General features: G+C 35.0%; 1 protein-coding gene across 10 annotated transcripts in view; it reads left to right on the top strand.

The window, feature by feature from the left end:
• Positions 1-13,082, top strand: part of EYA4 (EYA transcriptional coactivator and phosphatase 4) — a 275,190-nt gene that overhangs the window by 212,139 nt on the left and 49,969 nt on the right. For 6 of the 10 annotated variants that reach the window (XM_054558174.2, XM_054558173.2, XM_054558178.2 and 3 more), the window contains 5 exons: positions 334-400; positions 1,623-1,765; positions 1,909-2,052; positions 4,064-4,143; positions 7,835-8,018. In XM_054558174.2, the coding sequence (XP_054414149.2) occupies positions 334-400; positions 1,623-1,765; positions 1,909-2,052; positions 4,064-4,143; positions 7,835-8,018 (618 nt within the window). The remainder of the gene's footprint in view (positions 1-333; positions 401-1,622; positions 1,766-1,908; positions 2,053-4,063; positions 4,144-7,834; positions 8,019-13,082) is intronic. The other 4 variants (XM_054558175.2, XM_003776926.5, XM_009242267.4 and 1 more) reach the window with 1 other exon arrangement.

Genomic DNA, 13,082 nt, shown 5'->3' on the forward strand with positions numbered 1-13,082 from the left:
AAATTTACTTTTATATTTTGAAAGCTTAATTAGCCTATAATCAAAGATATTTATTCATAGCATATTAATATATAAGAGCATGCTAATGATTTGGAAAAATGGAAGAATGATAGAGGGAATGATTTGTGAGACAAATGTTTATTTCATGCTTTTTGCACAAAACTCAAAGCACTTTAATTAGGAGAAAGTGTTTAGGCAGCTGTTTCTTTTTAGAAAATGAATTTCTGGAAACATGTATTTAACATGGTAATTTCTTCAAATTGGTTATGTACACTCTAGTGAAATGTATTTATGAAGCAACCTTTGGTGCACTGGTATTTTTGTGTCTTACAGTAATTACAAGTAGTGGCTACAGCCCCAGATCAGCACATCAGTATTCCCCACAGCTGTATCCTTCCAAGTAAGTGGTCAGTAGATTCTTTCTGTTTTATTAGAAAATTTTTCCAGTGTTATCTTTATTAATCTGTATTCACACAATATGACAACTTTAAATTGGCAAACATTTATGTCTATACATGTATTATAGATGGTTGGATAATACTTGGATAGATTAAATATATAGATAAATATCCTGTACAAATTTGAAATGGAGATATCCACATTTATCTTGATGATTCCCTTGAATATTTTTATATACCTTGAGAAAAATATCAAGCTCAAATTAGAATACATTGCATTTTAATTCAAATTCAAAAATGCTGGCTGGTTAAAAAATCTAAAGAGATTACATTTTATCTAAATGTCAACACTTCATAACTAATTCCATCATTGAAATTCTTTTGTTGGATTTCCAGTTCTAATAAACATATTTTTGAAGAATATGCTTTATTGTTTTTATAACTAATATAGTCACTTTATTGAGGACAGTGGTAGATATTTCTTAAGTTTAACTATATTGGGTGTATATCTGAATTGATTTGGAATCAGCCAGACGTGCCAAAATTTTGTATTGCTGATAACATACACATTTAAATATAGTATGTTATTTTCTGCAGCATCTAGAGTGTCTGCCTTTACATATATATAGACTGAAGGTTGGATATCCAATGGGGAACATGATGTAAAATGTGGCATGATGAAAGGAATGATGTTCCTTTTTTTTTTTTTTTTTTTTTTAAGGAAGCTTCCTACCTTTCTTTTTCTTTTTTTAAATTTCCAATTCTTGGGAGCGAATTCTTAGTAGGGGTTTTAAATAGACTTTCATAGTCTTTGCATAACATTAAGTCACTCATGGTGAGTGTGAATTTGCTCATGAGCATATTAATTAGCTAGTGTGTGCTCCATTTTCCTCTTCTATATATTAACTGGAGTGCTATTTCAGATATGAGCAAGAATTGTAGACCTGGAAGAGACATAGGTGTAATATCTAAATCAAATTTCTACTTTTACAGGTGTGGTATAGACATAGGGAGTTTAAATCATTTGTCTGTGGTCACTAGATTGGCTTGTAGCAGAGCCTGAGCTCCTGACATTCAGACTGTTGCATTTTCCTATATTGTTAAAATTATATTGTAGATAAAGAGGATTACTTCCTGGATATTACAGGGTTTCACTGAATGTAGGCTGTCTAAATTAATACACAGTCTTTGTTGCCACAGTAATGCTATTTTTCTGATATTTAGGCCCTATCCACACATTCTTTCTACACCAGCAGCTCAAACAATGTCTGCCTATGCAGGCCAGGCTCAGTATTCGGGGATGCAGCAGCCAGCCGTCTACACAGCCTACTCACAGACAGGACAGCCCTACAGCCTGCCCACATACGGTATTTCCCATCTTCTGTTTTCTTCTTTAGTTATAGGCAGGTAATCCTGCTGGCTGGTAGCTTTGTATTCTATTGTAGGTTACAACTTAGAAGGAAAATCATCTTACTAATTAAATGGTTTACACATTCATTTTTCTGAACAGATTTGGGTGTGATGTTGCCAGCCATCAAGACAGAGAGTGGACTTTCCCAAACTCAGTCCCCATTACAGAGTGGTTGCCTCAGTTACAGCCCAGGGTTCTCTACCCCACAGCCAGGACAGACACCTTATTCTTACCAAATGCCAGGTAAGTAGCTACACATGAAACATGTTTTGGGAGAACTAATTCTTTGAGTGAGACTCATTGGCTTCAGACTAGGAATATCCGATCCTGAAGATAGTTTTAAGCTTTATCACAGCTCACACAATTTCTAAAGAAAGATAACTAGACAGAAACATGATGAAATGGTTGAGTATACGTCAGGAAACATGACCTATACCAAACTTAAATACTTAAGTTTAAGCTGTGTAACATCAGCAGGAAACCAAGTCCAAGCAAAGCAACTTCCAAGCCAGACACCAGGTCAGCCACACATTTGGTGTCTACTTAAGCAATTTAAAAGATCTGTAGCACAAACCAGTATTTTCTTTTCACTATTCCTGAAGTATGTAATGCTGTTTTGATTATACTTAAACTTGAATTAGCTCTTTTCTAAGTTCCATTTATTATTGACCAATTGAGGATTTTTTGTTCATTCCTAAAATTCCTCTCTCCTATTGATACTATATTGCTTAATAGGACTATTATATAATATTTACTCTCCAATCCTCCATATAGGCATATAGGATCATTAAATTTTTTTTAATTTTAGACTCCTATTAAAATTGTGTTTTATCTTTTTTTTTTTTTTTTTTTTTTGAGATGGAGTCTCACTCTGTTGCCCAGGCTGGAGTGCAGTGGCACTATCTCGGCTAACTTGCAACCTCCGCCTCCTGGGTTCAAGCGATTCTCCTGCCTCAGCCTCCTGAGTAGCTGGGACTACATGTGTGCACCACCACACCCAGCTAATTTTTGTATTTTTAGTAGAGACGGGGTTTCACCATGTTGATCAGGCTGGTCTCGAACTCCTAATCTCAGGTGACCCGTGCACCACGGCCTCCCAAAGTGCTGGGATTACAGCTGTGAGCCACCATGCCTAGCTGTGTTTTATCTTAATGCAATAGTTGCCAAAAGAATTTTAGTGACATAATAAAAACTTTAAAAGCTGGTTACTATCTGTCAATTTGTCTGTACTACAAATCACAAATTTGGGGCTATATTAACGTATTTGAACCAACTGGTATGACATTTTGGTCAATTGATTCAAATGAAATAATTACTTAGATATGTTCGGCTGGAATAGCAGTGCTCTTTTTTGCCTAAAATGTAGGTTGAAACATATTTGAATGCATGCTATAGCCACAAAAATTCATACAGCTTCAGTTAGCTACGTGACAGACAGTATTTTTATTTTTTTCGCAAATACTTTCATATTGGTTATTCCAGGTCAGGTCAGTGGCACTGATTACATAATACATTGCTAGTCAAAACACATTGATAAAACAAGTAATCAGCTACCTCAATAGCCTTTCATTTTACTTTTTGACAAGCACATTCCATAAGGACTTTTTTTAGGAAACCTGTAATTGGCAGCTCACTTGTTTTTGCCCTGATTTGAGAAATCATTAAATTTCAGACCTTGTAGTAAAGTTTTAGAAAGCCCTCAAACCCTAGATTTGTGTAGCATAAACAGTTCTCCCTTGAGTCTGAACCCTAATTCACAGCTATTTTTGTTCTAAAGAAAAGACAAAGGGAACAAAAGTACAAGGAGTTGCTAAATGGGGTTCTATATGTTTATTTCCCATGCTAAAAACCCTGTACAAATGTTGAACTCAAGTGATTTTTTGCATGTAAATGCAGTTGATATGATTTGAAAGTTCCAGTAGTTTCCTGGAGGCAGTCTTAGTCTGTGTAAGATTTTATCCTTTGCATACCCCTGCACTTCTAGACTCTTAACCCTTGAATGTTGGCCTCACTCCTTATGAAGACTGTTCCCATGTGCTTCTGTTTAGCTCAACAGATTCAGTAGGAAAGGGTTTACCAGCTGTTACAAGAGGGGGAGAGCTAAGCCTGTTTTCTGTATAAATGTCTCAACTTCAAATTTCACTGTCTTCACGACAAATTTCCAAGAGTTTCTCTCATAGAATTCTGCAAAGTGAAATATTTTTATCATTTTACAAGGAATACTTTTAAAATGCGATTTGTTTTTTACCTCTAGGTTCTAGTTTTGCACCATCATCTACTATTTATGCAAATAATTCAGTTTCCAATTCAACGAATTTCAGTGGTTCACAACAGGTATAGTAGCTTTTTGTGTTTATGCTTTTTATATGTATTTCAGATTTTTGAAGAGTACTCTCAGGTTGCCATATATGTGCATACTCTCCCAGAATAAGGCTTCTTTATTTAAAAATTATGATAGCATTTCAGGATAGTAAAAAATTAGCTATCTAGAATTCTTGGAATATGTATTATTCTGGCTATTTTAGATTTTTTGATTGCTAAAAGTTTGTGCTTTAAATGTTTATGCTGTAGTTGTTTTAATCATTTGGCATGGAATTACAAAATGTATTGGCTATTTTGCTATCTTAAAATATACTAAGAACAATTTTATGTTTCTTGATAAAGCAGTTATTATAATGAATATTAATTGGTTGAATCAATATTAATTAATTAAAATCAGTCATAAGATTATACTACAGACTATATAACATTTTCAGTCCTAAAAAGGGTCCTTTGTTACTAAACAAAATTCCTCAAAGACTGCTGTTGCCTTTTAAATAATTTTTCTGTTTTTTAGTTTTATGAATACTTTTAATAAATGTTTGATTCCCACTTTCCTGACAGCTGCAACTTTTTGCTTTTGTCACTGTGCCTGCCTCTAGTAATCTTTAGTCCTCCTTCTAATTATGTTTTCTTAATATTTTTATGAGTTTTAAAACCTAGCATGTTAGAATTATGCATGAAGCAAGAGTGAATGTCCCTGAATGAGTGAATCAGCTCAGAGTGAGATGAATTCGTGATATATGTTGACACTTCCAAATCTTTTGCCCTTATTTTTTGATTTTCAGCCACGTTCAAAGTAGTTGAGATTGAAGAGTGGCTGACTTCTGGTCTGGCAATACACTATTTTACTTTAGCATAATTGCTAGACATTTATATATTCTAAAATGTAAGTTACTGTACAAGTGCTTACTTTTTAGATTTACTGAAGGAATTGTATCAATTGCTTTATTTTAGTTTTATTGATATCACAAAAGGCAGAAAGGAAATTTTGATCATTAAAATCGTGTGGAATAATAATATGTTTGATAGGATTAAACGGTGTAATTTAGCATTAGGAAAATGTCTTAAAACACTAAACATCAGAGCCAGTGTATACATTTTATTTTTTAAAATTGAGATTTTTTTTGTAACTTTATTTTATGCATTTATTTATTGGTCCAGCAAGCATTTATTGAGCACTTGCTATATGTTAGATTTTTGGCTAGGGATTGAAGATTCAAAATGAGTAACTCATTGTTCCCTGCTCTTCAGAAGGATTCAGTCCTCTGAAAGAAACAAATATGAAAATAAGATGGACAGAGGGTGGGATATAGTGAATATAATAACAGAAATATACACTAGGCAGAGTTGCACTATAAAGGAAAAACTGCTCTGCCTCTATTTGGGAGGATTAAGAAAAGATTTGTAAAGGAAAAGAACATTTATTTGAAAAGAGTTAATCATAAAACAGATCCGATTCTCTGTGAAGATTTAAATATAGTGGATCCCAATGTAAAATGTAATCTGTATTTGGGACCATGGCCTGGCCACCAGTTTGTTGTTTTGGCTAATACCTATTGAGTGCCCATAAAGTGTTAGGAATTGGTCTGTATACTGGGGCACATGAAGGTGGGGCTGGAGTAGATCGGATCTGATTCCTGCCTCATGGAGCTTACAGCCTACTGGGACAAACAGACAATAAACCAGTAAACACACAAATAAATACAGAATTAGAAAGAGAACAGGGCCTGCTAAAACATCAACTGAAGTATAATTTTGAATAGGGGAGGTTTTATATAAGGCTTCTCTATGGAAACCACATTTAGGCCAAGACGTCTAAGAGGTGAAGAAGGAGGGCAGTGGTGTTTCAGGCAAAGAAAGCAGCGTGTACCAAATCCCCGATGGATGGAAAACTTGGTGTGTCACTGAACTTAAAAAAAGAAAAAAAAGGCTGGAGTTTAGTTCGTGCATGAGGCAGAAGTGGGGAAACAGATTTGCAGAGATAGGTGGGGGCCTACTCACGTAAGGCCTCGTGGTTTACAGCAAGGAATTTGGATTCTATTCCAAGCCCAGTGGGAGGCTATGATAGGATTTTGAGCAAGAAAATTACATCATTAAATTTATGTTTTGAGAAGATAACTCTGCCACCAAGGTCTTTGGAGAAAGTCAAAAATGGAAACGAAGAGATAAATTTAAAAAGGAATACATTGCCTGCAACAGGAAGAAAAGGTAGTTTGGACAAGGGGATGACAGTGGAAATGAAAAGAAAGTGAGATCTTTGAGATATGCTTGAATATGAAAAGACATTATATTCCCCAGTGGGGAATAGCCTGGACCTTTCCAGTATGTAACCTCATCCTCTTCTGCAGGAATTAGTAGGCTAACAGAGAGCTTCAGCACAGATGTTTGACTTAGGCACTCTGGGTTCAAATTCTAGCTCTGAAACTTACTAGCTGTGTGACCTTGTGCAAATCACTTAACCACTCTGTGCCTTAGTCCCCTTCAATGTAAAATGAATATAGTATTAAGACCACATAAGAGATTATGAGGATTAAATGAGTAAATATATTTGAGCCCTTAGAACAGTGCTTTGATACAGAGTAAGCACTATGTAAACGTTTGCTACCACTGTTTTACTCTGAGAGATATTGCTAGGAACTTTGTTTAAATATGATGAGGTTTTTGTTCTTGGCTCACAAGTGGTAGTGGGAAACATTGGATCTTGAAATTTTCAGACTAATAGAATTTTAGTTTTCTGCCATATTACTTAATCCTTTATGATGATATACATATTTACTTATAAAGATTATTTCTTTTATTTTTTGGAAACCACATCAAATGTAGATCTTTGTTTCCTTTGGAACACATTTCATCAGGGGATCTTAGTGTTATCAGTGATGACCAAGGATTTGTCATCACTGATAACATTTTGGGCTGACACATGCTAGATATATTAAACACCAATTATCACAACAAATCCTTACTCATCATCCTACTGTGTAAAAGGATTTTGAATCATTTTAAGGTTCTTAAAATTTTTAAATAAAAAGCAGGTCAGGGGTGTCGATACAGTGCTTTCATTTTTCTCTGTAACAAAGGAGGGAAACTAAATCATTGAAAAGTTCACTAAAGACTTTAAGTCAAGGCCTCAGGTGGCATATAGTTTGTGAGAGGCTGGGTAAAAAAAAAAAATAATATTCATCTTCTTTTATTTACTTTTTACCTCCTGCCAAGAAAACAGAATTATCAGTGGTAGCCCAGAAAGGAACAAAAATCACAAAAATGCAGACTGAGGTCTCTGTGGAGTCTAGGAGGGGCAGCCCCAACTCCTTGCTGGTGATGTTAGAAGATGTATAAGAACTGATTTTGTGAATATGAGCTGATTCCATCTCCTTCTTTCCTCTTCAAACACGTAGTGCCTGATGATGTAAATCCTTGAATAAGTAATCATCAGGAGCAAAGTGAAGCATATGCTAACTTTAATCACATTAAAATTTGTGTACTGGACCGCGTTTGCCAAAACAATAGGGTATTTCACTACTATGTGCTTGTAAGAAATGCCCACAAAGTAGTCTCTGCTCACTAGGATCACCTCAAAGCTGTGGACTTAGAAACAAATGGGGCTGAGTACTAATCTTTCAATTACCATAATGACTGGTTTTCTTTGGACAGTATTAAAGAGTGATTTCTCTTTCAAACACACACATCTCAATTATTGTTTCAGGATTATCCATCCTATACAGCCTTTGGCCAAAACCAATATGCACAGTATTATTCAGCATCAACGTATGGAGCGTATATGACATCAAATAACACAGCCGATGGCACACCCTCTTCGACCTCTACTTATCAGTTGCAGGAATCTCTCCCAGGACTGACTAACCAACCAGGTACAGATCTTCACCCAGGTGAAATACTTTTATATGTTTTGCAATATCTAATAACATGGAGAAAGAGGACATTCCAAAAACATGGCTGAAAGCTCCCAGATAATTGTGCTGATGTTTAATCTGTTAGCATGACTGTGTAAGACGAGGCTTTTCTGGCATTTCAGAAGATCCTTCTTTTAGGTATGGGACAGATAGGCAATTTTAATCCCTAAATGATGGTGTACATATGAATATGGAGCTTTTGCCAGACTCATTCATTTGTGAAGAACTTGCAACAAAGTTGTAATATTATCTTTCTTGAGTATGACTGATATTATTTCCTTTATGCTAAAGTGACTGCATAAGCCCTTCACCTTTGTAAGTTGTCAGTAGCTGTAGCCAGTGAACATTTCCTACATTCCTGGGATTTGTAGAATCAGTGGTAGGTAGTTTAATATCTTTGTGTGATCAGTGTGTATTTAAAATCCATTGTGTGTTTCATTATCTGAAACTTGCAGTATTTGAATTGCATTTGCGACACGTAATTTGACACAGCTGAAGTATTTAAAGTTAAAAGCAAATGTAACAGAGACTCAGTATAATCCTAAGAAAAGTTCCAGGACTTTTTGGAGAAATTATTGAGATGATTCTAAAATCACAAGGAAAGGTGGATGAATTAGAATATTCAAAACTATTTTTAAAAATAAGAACAAAGTTTGAAGACTCAGATTACCTGATTTAAAGACTTATAATGTACAGTAATCAAGAGAGTGCAAAAGGATAGACACATAGAGCAATGAAACACAATGGAGAGTCCAGAAACAGATGCATATATATGCTAGAAAACGGATTTTTGAATCAGGATACAAAGGCAATTGAGTGGAGAATGAATAGTTTTTTTCAACAAATGGTGCTGGAACGATTGGACATCTATATGCAAAAGAGGAAAGGATCTCAACTTATATACAGAAATTAACTCCAAATGGATTGTAAGCCTACATCTAAAAAGCAAAACTATAAAACTTCTAGAAGAAAAAAATGGTGGAAATCTCTGTGACCCTGGGCTACATAAAGATTTTATAGATATGACATTAAAAACACAATTCATACAAGAAAAGAACAGATAAAATTAGATTTCAAAAAATTGTAAAGAACTTTCGCTCTTCAAAAGACACTATTAGAATAAAAAGACAAGCTATAGATTTGGAGAAAATATTTATAATACACATACTGATAAAGGAATTATATAAATATATAAAGAACTCTCAAAAGTCACTAAGAAAAATGAGGTTAAGAAATTTTTAAAATATCATTAATTTGTTCAAGTGTATTTTTCTGCCTTCAGTTATTTGCAAGATCCAAATTCATCTCTACTTCTTTCTTATTCAGCTTTGGGTGGGAGGGAAAATAGGCAAACATGGTCACAATACTGTAAACTCTTTCTAACTGGACCATTGGGGCCAAGATGACTCAATGCCATTAAACGATTATTTATTGAGTGCGTATTAGGCATCAGCACTGTGCTAGAAACTGATATTTCAGCAGTAAATGAGCTTTTTGCACACCTTTGGCTTTCATTTGACAAGCAAGACAAATATCAAGCAAGTAATTACAAGAAAGGGAAAATGGTAGGTCATATGGGGGATATTAACAAGTGAACTAATTTGGACAAAAAGTAAAAATGAAACTGATATTTTAAGCAACAGCCAAGATATGTTTATATCATGGATTGATGAAATGATAACATTCATGATTTTTAGTTCCCTGTTCAGAATATAATCTTTACCTGTGGGTCCAAGGAATAATTATCTAGTAGATATAGCTTGTCTTTGATGCCCCTACAGTTTAGTTTCTTTCCCCTTATCTTCCTTTTATATCCTTCTACCTGTGGGTACACAGCCCCTTGGAATTTCTGGTCCTTGTCCCTTTGGGGCTCTCTGTTTTGGCTTTTCAGATAGCCTTAGCCTCCCTGGGTATCTGTACCTCTTGCAGGGCCAGGATCAGGGTGAGGTCAGTGAAGCACCTAGAGCACAACATTTAAGGTGGAACTCGTTCTTGGGGTCCTTAAATTTTGTGCCCTAGGCGCCTTACTCATTAGCCCCAGCCTAAATCACATGTTCCAAATCTGTCATGATCCTCTTTGGGTCAATACTTGCGTGGCATCAAGGATCTTACTTTCATTCAAAGAATGAATTATTTCAGAATCCTTGCTTAACAAGCAGTGGAGATACTTTAGGGAAGGAGATATTTGACGACCTCTTATCACCCTGTGGAAGTTTTTTCTCAGTGATCAATGTGTGAGGAAAACAAGGTAGGGTGAAACCACAGAAGTATTTAATTATCAAGATATCAGAGACTGAATGATGGACAAGACCAAAAAGGTGTTTTTTTTAATTTGCTAGACTACAGCTACCAAGAATGAAACCCATTTGTGTACTCAGATATGGTATATGCTACGTGGAGCTTTGTGTAAAATGTTGCTTTTGCTCCAATTTCCATATAATCACGAGAAAACTTCTCTGCAGGAAAAACACAGATGGTTACTTTCCTTATTAGAATAATCAGTATTGAAAATAGCTATTTTATTCCTCTGAAATATGTTAAATGCAGGCAGGTAGATATTCTGAGTATGTGACTTTGGATGTGACACATTCACATATGGAATTCTGACATTCACTATCAGAATGTTGCAATTTCATCAGGCCTCCATTGGTTGCTAAGGTCAAGAAATATGGTTTGACATCATTTTCAGATTTTATTAGTCTGTCTGTTGAATTTAAAGAAGGAATTAATTCTACTTATAACTATGTTATTCTCTCAACCAAAATCGTAACAACACACATATCTGGATCTTTAAAGAATTCTGACCTCAGACCATCAGTCAATGTAGTTTTAAGTTTAATTTTGCATTTTCAGATCTGGCATATGGCCAAAAAGCAAACAAGTTTATAACTATGGAATTTTTCTTTATTATTGATGGAATCTGATGTATTTAGTTCAAGGGCAAGAAAAGTATTTCCCATTGACTGGTTCTGCATTTTGGACTTAAAGTAGAAACCTAAAATTAAACCCACAGTTTTTCATAGAACAGTCACTGCTGAATTCTACTTTTATAATGAAAACATACCTTATGGTCAATAAGAGACAGCAGGTTGTTCTGATTTAGAGATAAGCCTAATGAAATAAAGTGGGATCTAAATATCCAAAACTTAAAAGGTGCAGTTATTCATTACTGTACTGATTAAAGGATAATTATTCAATCATGTATAGTATTGGGTCAAGAAAAGCCTAGGGCGATTTTGTAATGAATGACGTTACTTGGAAATTGCAAATAGCATTCCATTATTTAATTTACCTTATTAGGTAGTTTGACAGTGGATTTAAAGAAACACTACCATGCTGATTAAGAGCAGACATTTTACTTCATTCTCTTTCTAAAGGTCTTTCTTTAAAGTGAAATTTATATTGGGTATATCAGATTTTTTATTTGTGTTAAGAAAGTTTGAGGACAGATTCGCACATGAAGATGAGAAATATTTTTATAGTGCCTCCTTTTCAAATATTTTAAACATCTTTAAAATCAAATACAGTTAGTCTTGTATAACAATATTATGTTTTACCCTGACACTTTGACACACATTACAATACATTAGCTAATTGAACCTAACAAGGGCTCTAGAAAAGTAAAGGATAGAGTAAGATCATTTCACTCTCTGAAAAGAAGCCAGTTTGTTAGGCAGAACACAGCAGTCTTTTGATAACTTCATGGTATTTCACGTAAGGAAAGGAAGGGAAGCAAAGTGCTAACTCATCTAATGGAAACTAACAAGAGGATTTAGATAGAAAGGACCACATTCAACTGGTCTACCAATTTACATTTTCCCTACCTGTGGCATTGCTGTGCCCTTGTGCAATTACCTGAGTGAAATTTGGCAGAGGCACTAGAATTAACAGCTTTCTCCTTTTAAAAAAAAGTGTCAACAAATGTTTAATGACTGGTTGAGCTCAAGTTCCTGGTTTTACCCTTTATCAGAAGAAAGGATAGCGCCTTCAAAAGGAATAGAGGTCAGTACAATTCCACCTGGGTGATTGCTCTAGGAGCCCAGATGTATCGCATGGCCTCTGCAGGGCATGCTCTTTTGCTTCTGTGAAGTTCTTTCAGTGAATTCTTTGGCCCTCCATCTCACAGAAATTATATAATGCCCATGTGACTTTTATTTTAATTTGTTGTTTAACTGACAAATAAAAAAGTGTATATATTGGTGCAGTGATGGGCACCTGTAATCTCAGCTAATCTGGAGGCTGAGGCAAGAACATTGCTTGAGTCCAGGAGTCTGAGTCTTTAAAAAGAAATTTTATCTATTTTTGTGTATAACCCATTGTTTTGAAATACATATACATTGTGAAATGGCTAAATTGAGCTGATTAACATGTGCATTACCTCACATGCTTATCATTTTGTGGTGAGAACCCCGAAAATCTATTCTCTTAGCAATTTTTAGAAATACAATACACTGTTACTACATATAGTAACATGTTGTACAATAGATATCTTGAACTTACTCCTCTCGTCTAGCTGAAGTTTTATATCCTTTGACCAACAGCTCCCCAGTCTCCCTCTCCAGCCCCACAGTCCATGGCAACCGCCATCTTACTCACTTCTTCTATGAGTTCAACTTTTTTGCACTCCACATATAAATGAGGTCATGTAGTATTTGTCTTTCTGTGCTTAGCTTATTTCACTTAACATAATGTTCTCTAAGTTCATCCTTGTTGTCTCAAATGACAGGATTTTCTTTTTTAAGGCCAAACATTATTCCATAATGTACATATACCACATTTCCTTTGTCCGTTTATCCATTGATGAACACTTAGGTTGACTCCATATCTTGGCTATTTGTGAATAATTCTGCAACGAACATGGAAGTGCAGATATCTCTTCAACATACTGATTTCATTTCCTTTGATATATACCCAGCGGTGTGATTGCTGGATCATATGATAGTTCTGTTTTTAGGAACTTCCATAGCGTTTTCTATAATGGCTGATATGGTTTGGCGGTGTCCCCACCCAAAATCTCATCTTGAATTGTAATCCCTCTAA

This window comes from Pongo abelii, chromosome 5, assembly GCF_028885655.2.
Source record: "Pongo abelii isolate AG06213 chromosome 5, NHGRI_mPonAbe1-v2.0_pri, whole genome shotgun sequence".
NCBI classification, from domain to species: Eukaryota; Metazoa; Chordata; class Mammalia; order Primates; family Hominidae; genus Pongo; species Pongo abelii.